The 13554-nt window shown below is 37.9% G+C and overlaps 1 protein-coding gene across 5 annotated transcripts in view; it reads right to left on the bottom strand.

Moving 5' to 3' along the window:
• Positions 1-277: 277 nt before the first annotated feature.
• Positions 278-13554, bottom strand: part of MAPK6 (mitogen-activated protein kinase 6) — a 38438-nt gene continuing 25161 nt past the window's right edge. For all 5 annotated transcript variants that reach the window (XM_040620629.1, XM_040620632.1, XM_040620631.1 and 2 more), the window contains 3 exons: positions 10680-10844; positions 4582-4783; positions 278-2638 (listed from right to left, as the gene is read on the bottom strand). In XM_040620629.1, coding sequence (XP_040476563.1) covers positions 1537-2638; positions 4582-4783; positions 10680-10844 — 1469 coding nt within the window. In that variant the 3' untranslated portion in view covers positions 278-1536. The remainder of the gene's footprint in view (positions 2639-4581; positions 4784-10679; positions 10845-13554) is intronic.

The raw sequence follows: 13554 nt of genomic DNA on the forward strand, positions 1-13554 counted from the left end.
TTTAGGGGCACCTGGGTGGCTTAGTCAGTTAAGCATCTGACTCTTGAATTCGTCGCAGGTCATGATCCCCGGGTCGTGAGATCCAGCCCTGCACTGGGCTCCACCCTCAGCGTGGAGTCTGCTTGAGATTCCCCCCCCCAAACAAAATCCTTAAAAATAAAGTGCGGCCACAATTTAAAGTTGCCAAAGAGCAGAACTAGATAAAAGTTTTGCTAGTGATTTTTCATTCCTTCTAGCAGGTAATCTGTATTACCTAAAGAGTTCAACAGAAGTCATATTCATTGGCCACGTTTTATTTATCCTTTTCTTTGAACAGGATAACCAAAGATACAGACAGTATTCAATAAAATAAAATAGATGAAACAAATTCTAAGAGACTGCAATGCCACATGCTACATTTAACCTAATTTTATTCATGCTTGCCTTGGGATGGGGAACAGATCATTCAGTAAAAACATACAGTAAAAACAAAATATGTCTTATCATGTACAACTTTTAAACTACAATAATGATGTACCTTAATTACTTCCATGCACACAAGTCTAACATTACAGTTTGTTTTTTTAAAAATAAACACAGTTAAGACTTCTAGGAGCATTTTATAATAAAGTAATTCCTAATGTTTCTTTGTAGATAGACAAGCACCTCCAAAATACAAATTCCTATACACAGTGAGCGCCTTACTTAAAATGAATACTTAAGTAAATTAAGTACGTGGACAGCCTTAGGATGAGCTGACATTATATATTCAGCTAAGTAGGCAACAAACCATAGTGCCAAATGGAAAAGGTGGACTTGCAAATAAATTCCAAAAACTAAGTTAACTTTTTATAATTAAATACAGAAAATATACTGATTTGCTAAAATAAATAAGATGTGATGTAGTAACACTTCACTATAAAGAATGCATACCAGAACATTTATAAACGGTGCGTGAATCTTATTAGGAATAGTTTACTACAATAAACGCTGGCTAAATAGAAGTGCATATGTGAAGCACTATGGGTGGTCTATGTTTTTCCACATACTTTTGTTACCTTGAGGTAGATAACACATGTGTACCAAATTCGGCATTCATTTTCAGTTGCTGCTGGTATCATGTGTTTTAAGAAATGTGTACAGTATGAAAAACTTGAAAATACTCATGAATGAAAAATGTTTTAGGAAAAAAATAGATATTTTCATGCAATTATGTACAGTCTCACTGTGTAAATTTCAAGGCAAGATTTTTGTTTCCTGTAAAACAGATCATTGTTCTATGAGAGAATGTTACTGGTCTTAGTGCATTTCTTTTGTCGCCTCCTGCATTGCCTTATTTTGCTCTATTCTTTATTTTTGTGTGCAAACGACATGCCAGTTAAAATGAAAACCATCTCACATGTAGAAAAAAAGTCTGGATTTTAAAAACCAAGAACTAATAAAATCCTTTCTAAATGACACCATATGATTCAAGTAAAAAAATGACTGAAACACTAGTAATAAAAAAGACCAAACACATTTCATGAAGAATACAAAGAGAAATGTCTGCTGAGTGTTTTAGTTCAGATGTTTCAGAATGCTGCTGTATGTCTTATGAGGAATCTGAGGGGAAGATTTCATAGCAGAAGGTGTTAAGGTGGCCTGTATTGACTTCAGTGGGGACCCAACGGGACTATGAAACTGTGGGATGCCTATGGATTCAAGCTGCTTGTTAAAGAGGAACTCCCCACTGTTGTTCAGAAACCCTTCCTCATTCCCTCTCTCCCCAAGCTTCCCATCCTCTACCGGCTCAGTTTCTAGCATTTCGGTATCTTCTTTCCTGCTAAAGAACTTGTCCAAGTAACTGGTGTAAGTGTTTTCCTTCTCAATTTGTTCATCCTTCCTTACCTCACAACAAAACTGATTTATGAGAAAACAGTCCTCTCCACCACCCACAAACTGGCTATCCCAAGAAGACTGGTACAAGGCTTCTAACTGAGCCAAATTTGCCATTCCTTTTTCCTGTTTTTCTCGGCTTACCGACTTTGGTATCAAACTTTTCAATTCTAGTTGGGACACTGAGCTATTCAAGTCATTTAATTTATCAACAACATCAGTAGGCTCCTGTTGTGAACTCAGCTGAATAGTTCCTGCAATAAAGGAGTCAAAGTCAAATCCCTGATTCTTTTCCCTTTCTTTTTCAGCCAGTTGCTGTGATGCTTCCTCTAGAGCTATCTGGGCTTTAACCAATCCATTCCGCTCACATTTTGACTTGCCTTTCTTATCAGACTTTTCTTTGCTTTGTTCTTTCCAATTGGAAAGATCTATAATAAGCTTGGGTTCATAATAATGGTTAACTTCACTCTCTCTCCAAACTAAGTTATCTAAATATGATGACGACCTTGTTTTGTAGTTACAAGTATGGCTACACTCCAGATCACAATATTTGTTTTCATGATGATCTGGGTACTGCCAACAAGGATCAGTAGAATAATTGGTATCAAAAGCAGGATCCTCCAAATACTTTTCACGATCTCCATCCAAATATTTTCGAGGATCGACCTGTACTTCTTCTTCATCAGTGACATCAGACAGAGCTCTTGGGTCAAGCTGAACTTCATCAATATCAAAGTTGTTATGAATAGGCCAATCATGCTCTGAAAATTGACAATCATGGTACCTGAAAAAATCAATGCATTAATGTTAGTCCAGACGTAGGATTTCATTTTCAAATTCATTGAGTGCCTTTTAAGTGAAAGCACTCTGCTAGGTGTATGCAGAGACAATAGGAGTGTAACTCCTAACTTTAATGGATAGGTAAGATCTGTTACTACATAAAGTAATAGGCAATTTGGGTAATTACCAATGAAAGAGAATTACAGTAAAATTCTGAGTCCTCCATTCTTAAATTTAAGACCAAATATCATTTCACACTTATTCAGTCTTTTCTCTATTCTATTTTTCATTCACCTTCAAAGATGAGTGGCTGCCATGTCTACAATTCAATTCCAACAGTTTTATACAGAGAAAAAATACTTTGTGGCCACAAAATAGCTACCTCTAATCTCAATCAGGTCTCTTACAGATTTTCACTCTCCTGGTAACAAGTTAGACTAGAACAGAGGAAGGCTTACTGGAATTCATCACAAATAGAAAAAAAAACCTCTCCATGTACATGCGCTACTGAATGTGGTATCCTCTTATCGACACATCACAGCAAGGTGGCCATTTCATGCCCAAGTAGAGGCAGGCTCGCAGACACACACACACACACTCTCTCTCTCTCTCTCTCTCACACACACACACACACACACACACACACACACACATGGTTGGGGAATGGGGAGGAGGGATTAGAAAAGAGATTGGAAGACATCTGAGTATGTATGAAAGAACTGTATGTGGACAGTAGAAATGTTCATGTGGACCAACAGGTCACTGCCAGATGTGTAAACATACAAATACCCCAACATTTTAGGAGGGAAAAAATGCAATGACTAAACAAACTGATTTTAACTACTTCTTTAATTATTAAATACTGTTCTTTTAAACACAGAGATATATGAAATTTTAAAGTTTTATGATTGTCATTAGTGACTCTGACAACTGGCTAAATATCAAAATCACTTGAAGATTTTAAGTAATATTGATTCATGGGGTGCCTGGGTGGCTTAGTGAGTTGAAGCATCAGACTCTTGGTTTCAGCTCAGCTCATGATTCTGGGGTTGTGAGATCAAGCCCCACGTGGGGCTATGCACTCAGAGCAGAGTCTGCTTGAAAGATTCTTTCTCCCTCCCCCTCCCCCTCTGCAGCTCCCCAAGTTCATGCTGTTTAAATAAAATCTTTAAAAATAATATTGATTCATTATTATATGCTATGATCCTACTTTGAAGCGAAATTATATTTAAATTTCCCCGGGAATTTAGAAATGCTAAAAGAAAGCTGAGGGAAAAAAATCTTTAACTAAAATGCATAATGTTATCCACTTTGATATTTTATACTGTTCAAAATAGAAGAGTCTCTTATACTGAACCCATGTTCAAGCAGCCCAAGTTATTTTGCGTCATCAGGAAAACAGATTTGAATAGCATATACCATGAATCAAAATAATTTCTATCCTAAGATGCAAGAGATTTTATGTAAAAATTTGAGACATTACGGAGATACCTATTTGGATAAGGTTCAGTCTTGTCACCCAACATCTTAAAAAAAAATTGTGACATTTATAAAAGCAATAGTTTAAAATGGTTCAGATTTCCAACCTTCAACCCTCATGTTTAAAGGACCTTATATTTGTTAACAACTAAACAAGCCTTAATGGCTTTGAAAATGTTTCAAAGTGAATTTACATTTTCCCATTATGTATATCCTAACCAGTAACTATTAAGTATTTAAATTATATAAATGCTATTCAAAGATATTAATAAGTTTAGCAGAAACCCAGAGACTATTACTAAATTTTTAAGACATCTACACTGTCTTGTTCTACATAATTTAAAAATAAAACTCACTACATTATGGTTTATTGAAAATACAATAAATGGGCCACAATCATACAAAAGTCAGTACTCTGCATTGTGAAAATACAATAAATGACATTTTTCTAACTTAGGATCACTTTACCTTTCCCAGTTATAAATATGACTATGAGTTTCATCCATAAGCAAAATATCGTCAACTTCATCTTCAATATGAAAAGGATGACTTGAAATTGGCTCATCCATTGGAAAAGAATATATGCTCATGTAAGGGTGGGAAAGCGCTTCTTCTGCAGTCAACCGATCCATTGGGCTAAATGTCAAAATTTGTTCCAGGAAATCCAGTGCTGCAAAAGAAAGAGATAAAACACCTTAACTGTACTGGAGGTCGACCAACCAATGAAGGAAAAAAAGGGATTATATAATTAAAAGGTAAATTAAAGTTTATCAGACAAACTAATTTACTTAATTTACAGATTAAAAAGAAAAGAACCAACAATGAGACAGAAGAAGAGAAATTAGGGAGTCGATCCCATTTGCAACTGCACCCCAATCCGTAAGATACCTAGGAATAAATCTAACCGAAGAGGCAAAGAATCTGTACTCAGAAAACTACAGAATACTCATGAAAGAAACTGAAGAAGACATAAAGAAATGGAAAAACATTCCATACTCATGGACTGGAAGAATATTGTTAAAATGCCTATGCTACCTAGAGCAATCTACGCATTTAATGCAATCTCCATCAAAATACCATCAACTTTTTTCACAAAAATGCAACAAATAATCCTAAAATTTGTATGGAACCAGAAAAGACTCTGATTAGCCAGAGGAATGTTGAAGAAGAAAAGCAAAGCTGGTGGCATCACAATTCCAGACTTCAAGCTCTATTACGAAGCTGTAATCATCAAGACAGTACGGTACTGGCACAAAAACACATAGATCAATGGAACAGAACAGAGAGCCCAGAAATGGACCCTCAACTCTATGGTCAACTAATCTTCAACAAAGCAGCAAAGAATATCCAATGGAAAAAAGAGTCTCTTCAACAAAGGGTGTTGGGAAACTTCAACAGCCACATGCGGAAGAATAAAACTGGACCACTTCCTTACACCGTACACAAAAATAGACTCAAAATGGATGAAAGACTTAAATGTGAGATCCGAATCCATCGAAATCCTTGAGAACACAGGCAGCAACCTCTTGAACCTCAGCTGCGGCACCTTCCTCCTAGACACATCGCCAAAGGCAAGGGAAGCAAGGGCAAAAATGAACTACTGGGACTTCATCAAGATAAAAAGCTTTTGCACAGCAAAGGAAACAGTCAACAAAACCAAAAGACAACGGACAAAATGGGAGAAGATATTTGCAAACCACATATCAGATAAAGGGCAAGGGCTAGTATCCAAAACCTATAAAGAACTTATCAAACTTAACACCCAAGGAACAAATAATCCAATCAAGAAATGGGCAGAAGACATGAACAGACACTTCCTCAAAGACGACATCCAAATGGCCAAAAGACACATGAAAAAGTGCTCAACATCACTCAGCATCATGGAAATACAAATCAAAACCACAATGAGATACCACCTCACACAGCCATCAAAAAAATGAAATCTTGCCATTTGCAACAACATGGATAGAACTAGAGGGTATTATGCTAAGCAAAATAAGTCAATCGGGGAAAGACAATTATCGTATGATCTCACTGATATGTGGAATTTGAGAAACAAGGCAGAGGATCACAGGGAAAGAGAGGAAAAAATGAAACAAGACAAAACCAGACAGGGAGACAAACCATGAGAGACTCTTAATCTCAGGAAACAAACTGAGGGTTGCTGGATTGGAGGAGGGTGGGAGGGATGGGCTGGCTGGGTGGTGGACATTGGGAAGGTTATGCGTTATGGTGAGCGCTGTGAACTATGTAAGACTGATGAATCACAGACCTGTACCCCTGAAACAAATAATACATTATATGTTAATAAAAAAAAAGAAAGAAAAAAATAAATAAAATCATGTATTTACGTTAAAAAAAAAAAAAAAGACACTCACTAAGTAAACACAGTAAATATGTGCAATGTACCCCCATCTCATACTATGGTCAGTTACAAAGAAAAAGAATATATTAAGTTGAACCATATGAAACTTCTATTTTTGTCAATCAAAAACGGTCAAATAACAGCAATTTCATATGGTTCAACCTAATCTCACCTCTCCTACTCACTAGCTTAAATGAATTACTTACTAGCAGTAAAGGGCTAGACAGGTTGAACTTGCTGAACTTCGGTTTTTTCATGTATAAAATGGAAACAGAGACAGATATAAGGTATAAAAATTAAATGTAAAGCATAGTGTCTAGTGCTTAATAAAAAATCCTTTCCCCTTTCCTTCCCTGAGCTCACTGACTAGCTGTTGTACTAATTTGTTGATCTGTTTCACATCAATCACACTCCAACATAACACACAAATTCACTTGTTCACTTTCGGGCTTTGGAAGAGCTGCCTGCCACACACTCAATTCTTCCCACTAACTTAGCTCATAAGCTCCTAGCCCATCCTGAACCACACCTGTCACCAGCCTGAAGGTTGCCCTTATACCACCATGCACTTGTGTATCAATCCTCAACTGTGAATCATTTCCCCAATCTACTTTCCCTGTTCCTAGTCATACAGTACTGATGAAAGCTCAATACACAAACCACACACACACACACACACACACACACACACACAGCTCACTACAAATTTATATTATAGAACTGCAATTTGGCCTTTGCTATTGCTCAGCAATGTTCTACACTATCTCTTTATGCTCTCAATCTTTATCATATCTGAACCCACTTCATATTTACCTTAATCCCTACTTCTTCACTATGGCCTGTCATACATCCTCTTATCCTTACCTCTGTCTCAAAGGAAAAGATACTCCTCTCTAAAACTAAGCTGCACTCTAGAAAGGACGCTATTCTCAATTCCCAATTTCTCACTGATGTAAACAACAGTTTTTTTATAGCCTTTTATATTTTACAAAGTGCTTTCATATACATTATCTCATTCAATCCTCAAATCATTCCAATAATGACTGAAGAAACCTAAGGCTCACGGCTACTCATCATGCCCTTCAGTGGCCCAGGGCTGAAGCCTCTTCCTCTCCTCGCCTTTAACCCCCTCCTATTATATTACCCTAATCTAGGAAGTCATTTCACAATACATCAAGCTATTCTTGGTTCTCTTGCAAAAGAGTCCATCTTAATTAGTCCAGGTCCTTGTGTCTCAAGGCAAGAGAGACTCTAAGGCACAGAGTTAAGGGCTGACCCAGCACAATCACCATTCTCAGAGGGAAGGGAAATATATATCCAACTACGCATGAGGAATATACTCTAAAATCCCATATAAAATATACTCTAAAATCCCTAGCATCTGGGAACCGTAGACAGCAGGAAGAGGTAAGAAAGAAACTAGCCCCAAGCTGAGCTCCCAAGTGCATGCAGTATATGCATATGTAGACCATTTCCGTAATTGCAGAAAGTTCTATTGGACAGCACTGCTCTAAATATTTGCTAGGATGGTGCTGAAGTATGCTAAGATACAGAAATACATGGTAAACTACAGCAAAAGGGAGGATGAGAGGTAAGTATGGAGGAAAATGAAAAAGGATATTTCATGTAAAGACGTAAGACCACTAGGGTTCCTAATCATCTTAATGTGTTAATTCATAACTACTTCATATTGTTTGGTTTTTTTCCCTCTGAAGATCATGAACATGTGAGAAAAGAACATGTATTATTCTTACTAAGTCCCCATTGCCTCAGAATATGCTCTGCCCAAAAGTGAAACTCCAACATTCATCAAGAAGAAACTGGTATGGAACATATCTACATAGTAAATCTCTAGTCTCAGGAACTTTAAAAACTGCATTACACTTCTGTGTGAGTGCAGCTCTGCCGCTTATGAATACCAAGCATCTTTGCCTGATGGTTAATTAACCCATTATCAAAGACATACATTTAATGCATTATGAATAATTCCAGCCATCAGCCAAATATTCAAATTGGTTCGCAGCTAAGACATGATCCCAACCCTAATGAGGGTAGGGAAAAAGAAGATTCAAATTTGACTAGACTGTAAATGCTTCAACAGCAATGTCCTACATTACTAGCTTGCCTCTTTTGAAGACATAGCAACAGCAACAATGACTCCAAAGGCAATCAAGGTTATTCCTGACCCTCAGCCTGGCTGAGCAGGGCCATACCTGCAGAGGGTTTTATATACCTGTAGCAGGGGGCGCCTGGATGGCTCAGTCGGTTTGAGCACCTGACTCCTGATTTCGGCTCGGGTCATGATCTTGGGGTCCTGGGATCGAGCCCCGTGTGTCAGGCTCCACACTCAGCAAAGAGTCTGCTTCTCCCTTTCTCTATACCCCTCCCCCCTGCTCACATGCACACACTCTCTCTCTTTCAAATAAATAAATAAATCTAAAAAAATAAGACACATGCTCTGCTCCCCACCCCACTTCTGAATTCTGACCTAACAGCCTGCATTTTTAAAGAGCTCCCACAGAGGATTCTGAGGCACAATCAAATGCTATGTGACTATTGTTCAGTTATGAACAAGGATGTCATGTGACAGTGGCTCCAAGGTCAGGAGCAAGATAACCAGCACTGGAAACTGATTGTGAAGATAGACTTGAAGGCCGGTTAGGAATGTAGAACTACTGAAAACGAACCCTGAAAAACTTGCTGAAATTAAATACAGCTGCTTCCTTTTTACTCAGGCATTTACTACATGAGTTTTAAGCACATTTGAGAAAAACAAAAAATGTCTTTATGATTTTGCCATCCTGTGCCTATTTCTCAAAACACTCGCCACTTTAGTTATTTTTAAGTAGGCTCCACACCCAGCATGGAGCCTAACGTGAAGGCTTGACCAACCCTCAGATCAAGACCTGAGCTGAGATCAAGAGTCAGACACTTAACTGACTAAGCCACCCAGGCGCCCCCAAACACTTGCAATTTTAAAACACTTTGATGGGGACGCCTGGGTGGCTCAGTTGGTTAAGCGACTGCCTTCAGCTCTGGTCATGATCCTGGAGTCCCAGGGAGTCTGCTTCTCCGCTGACCCTTCCCCCCTCATGTGCTCTCTCTCTCTCAAATAAATAAATAAAATCTTTTTAAAAAACACAACAAAAACACTTTGATACACAATAACCTGAACCACATACAATGATCAGAGTGGGTATTATGAATAATGGATATATAATTCAGACAAACTTCAAGACAGTTAGAAAACTATATATCCCTAACTTGTTGATTCATCAAAGAACCATACAATCCTGACATTGATGCATCTTAATATAATTCTTAAAGATACAAGACACAATCGACTTTTAAGAAAGATGTTCCTCATGTCTAACTCTCTTCCTTAAAAAAATGTTATCCTGGGGTGCCTGGCTGGTTCAGTCGGTACAGCATGCACCTCCTAATCTCGGGGTTGTGAGTTCAAGCCCCCGCACTGCGTAGCGAGGTTACTTAAAAATAAAATCTTAGAAAGAAAAAAAATGATCTCATTGCAGGTAACTACTACAAGAGTTAAAGACTTTTGTATATTATTTATAGCAACAAACCCTGAAGACGTATCACTCTGAGACATGAAATTATTTGCTTTAGTGGTCAACAAAGTTTTGATTCTCTCCAAGTTTCTATTCCTTTCAAGCTTGCACAAACTTTTGCATTTAGCACCTAGTATTCCTAACACAAAATCTGCAAACTCTTATGTAATGTGTTTGCTCACACAGAGCTCTGCTCTTTCCTCCATCTCTTCCTTGCCCTGAAGCCTTTGCTTTCGCCAACTCCATTTACTCTTTCATATCTAGATCACATTCATATTCGTATCCACACTTACTTATCCTATAACCCTCATAAAACTCCATTTTAGCTTAGTGAGGGACAGTGACTCTAGATGTTCGCCTATGGTAGATAAGATCAGGGGTGTAAGCTGAAAAAGTAGATGCAGTTAGAACCAGGAGAGGAATACACTTCATGGAACCTGAAAAATCATTCAGAGGAACAAAGAAACAGATTCCAGCCTAAGAGCCAGACCAAAAAAGGGAAAGANNAGAGCTGAAGTTTTAGATAAGGCATAGTGTCTAAAGACTATCTGGGATACACAGATCCTGCTTGTGTGCACGCGCACGCACACAAACACACGCCCACCCACCCCATTACATGATGGTAACAATACCTTCTCGACTAATTCCTGGAAGCAGCTGAGTTAAAGGTTTGTGTGGCTCAGTCATGTCATTTCTAATGTAAACTGGAATTACGCTGAGAAGCTCCTGACGATCTTCCTCATGTACAACAGGAATAGATTCTAAAATCAGCTGCATCTGTTCAAGTTCATGTGCACCTGAGATTAAATAAACATCAAATACAATATAAACAAACACATTTCTCAATGTTTACTTATTGGCAACAAGCATTCTAAAGCTATAGGAAACTAAAATACTATAATGACCACTGGGAGGAAAATGATTAACTGACTCCTTAACCAGCAGGTTTCTTTGCTTTGAATATCATCCATCTTCAAGAAGTGTATCTATGTCTGCTCACTGACATATTTCCTTCTGGCTGCTTTGTTTCCGTAAGAAACTGACCCTTTAAGGTTTAGCCTCATATTAATGTATCAAAGAGTGAAAAAAGCAATGAATTGGGATTCAAGAGACACGGATTCTAGTCTTGGCTATACCACTAATTAACTAGCCAGTTACCTTTGGGAATACTTAGCATGGTAATGACTTCATTTCATCTTGAGTAAAATGGAGGGTTGGACTAGATTTGCACTACAGAAAGTTTTATAGTTGTGGGTTAGGCTCAGATAGCATTTCAGGACCACTGTTAAAGAAATAATAGGGGGAACTTTAAGCTAAATGGTGGCTAAAAATTCATTTGCTTTTCCACGGATTTCTAGAATCCATTCAACCTCTACATTTTTCTTGAGTACCTACTATGAGCAAGGCACTTTAAAATACAACTGTGAAGCGAAAGAGACCAAGTCCCTGCCTTCATGGAGCTTACGATCTAGTGGAAGAAGACAGATGATACTCTGTCAACATTTATGTCAAATGGTGACTAATGCTATGAAGAAAAACAGAGTAAGCAGGGAGGATAAAGAGCACTTTATGGACAGAATTGCTAATTAATACAAGATGACCAAGGAAGGCCTCAGTGAGAAGCTGAAAACTGAGGACGCTGGGGGAACACACCATGCATTCATATGGAGGAAGGGAGTTTGAGGAAGATGGGAAAAGGCACGAAGGCTCAGAGCAGAGTGGGCTTGGTGTGTCTAAGAAACAGCATTTAGGGTAAGTGTAGCTGAAATAGAGTGGCTGGGGTGGGCTGGGGGGGTATTAGAAGATGAAGTAGTACCAGAACACAAAGGGTTTGCTTTATCCTGAATTTGATAGGCAGACATTACAGAGCTTCAAGCAGAACAATGGCGTGTTCTGATTTATGTTTTCGGAGAACTCCTATGGCTGCTATGTGGTAACCAGGCTACAGAGAGCAAATATTAAAGCAGAAAAGGCAGTTAAATCCTGCATTAGACCAGGAGAAACATAATGGTTGACTGAACTGTGGGGAGGTGGGTGGTGATAGAGATAATAACAAGCAGTTGGATTCTGAATGTATTTCAAAGAGAGAGCCCATAGAATCTGCATTGACAGAAGTGTAGGATGAAGCCAAGATTTCTGCCTCAGCAACTAAAAAGTGGATCTGGTTTACTAACATGAGGAAGACAGCAGAAAAAGAAAATATGAGAGAGAAATGTCAGGAGTTCGGTTTCCGATAGGTTAAATTTGAGATGCTATTAGACATCTTAATCCTTGCCTTTTATTGCTCTGTTCATTTGGACCTATACCTAATAAACAGATTGCCCTCGTGCTGCTTTTACTGAATGGTTCACAAATCTACCAATAAAGCAGAAGGGAACTAAAACTGGATCTTTCAAATCATTTCACAAACAATTCCCATTAACTGTTTAAAGTTTACATGGGTTTAAGATCAAAATTATGTTATTAAATGTGTTTCTTAAACCAATTATTTTTATTGCTATACTTGCACAATGCTGAATATGCTGAACATTTAAAAATACATTAAGTACCTTCGTATAATTAATACAGCAGTAAGTTTTGACCCCATTTCAAATGACTTAGAGCATGATCTAACAATTTTAAACAAATTAGTTTTCCTGATAAAATATTATTGTGGTAGCATTAAAATATGTCCACAAATTTGGGTGCTTGGCTGGCTCAGCCAGTAGAGCATGTGATTCTTGATCTCGGGATCATGAGTTCAAGCCCTACGTGTGGTGCTGGGCATGGAACCTCCTCAAATAAATAAAAATAAAATAAATGTGGGGTGCCTGACTGGCTCAGTTGGTAGAGCATGCGACTCTTGATCTCAGGGTGGTGAGTTCTCAAGTGTCAAGTTGGGTGTGGACCCTACTTAAAAAAAAAAAAAATGTCCACAAATTCTTTGGTCCTCTTCCCTTCAAAAAGTAGAATCCAATTCCCCTCCCCTTGAATGTGAGGTATACTTAGGTGACTCACTTCTAACGCATAAAATAAAGCTGAAATGACTATGTCACATTAAAGTCTAGGTCACAAAAAGGTATTTTGCATTTAGGGTCAAAACAATTCAATGGAGAAAGAATAATCTTTTCAATAAATGGTGCTTGGACTACTAGGTATCCACATGCAAAAGAATCAAGCTGGAGCCCTACCTCACACCATAAACAAAAATTAGCTCAAAATGGATCACAGACCTAATTTAAAAGTATTAAGTTCTCAGGGGGTCAGGCAATAATTTTATAGGTATGACACCAAAAGCTAAGTGACAAAAGAAAAAAAAATAGATAAATTGGACTTCATCAGAATTAAAAAGCTTTTGTGCTTCAAAAGACACCAACAAGAAAGTAAAAAGATAACCCACAGAATGAGAGAAAATACATTCAAATCATATCTCTGATAAGTGACTTGTATCCATAATATGTAAAGAACTCTTATACCTCAATTGTAAAACACAAACAACCCAATTTAAAAATAGGCAATGGATCTGGA

This window comes from Ursus maritimus, unplaced genomic scaffold, assembly GCF_017311325.1.
Source record: "Ursus maritimus isolate PB19 unplaced genomic scaffold, ASM1731132v1 scaffold_35, whole genome shotgun sequence".
Classification (NCBI taxonomy): domain Eukaryota; kingdom Metazoa; phylum Chordata; class Mammalia; order Carnivora; family Ursidae; genus Ursus; species Ursus maritimus.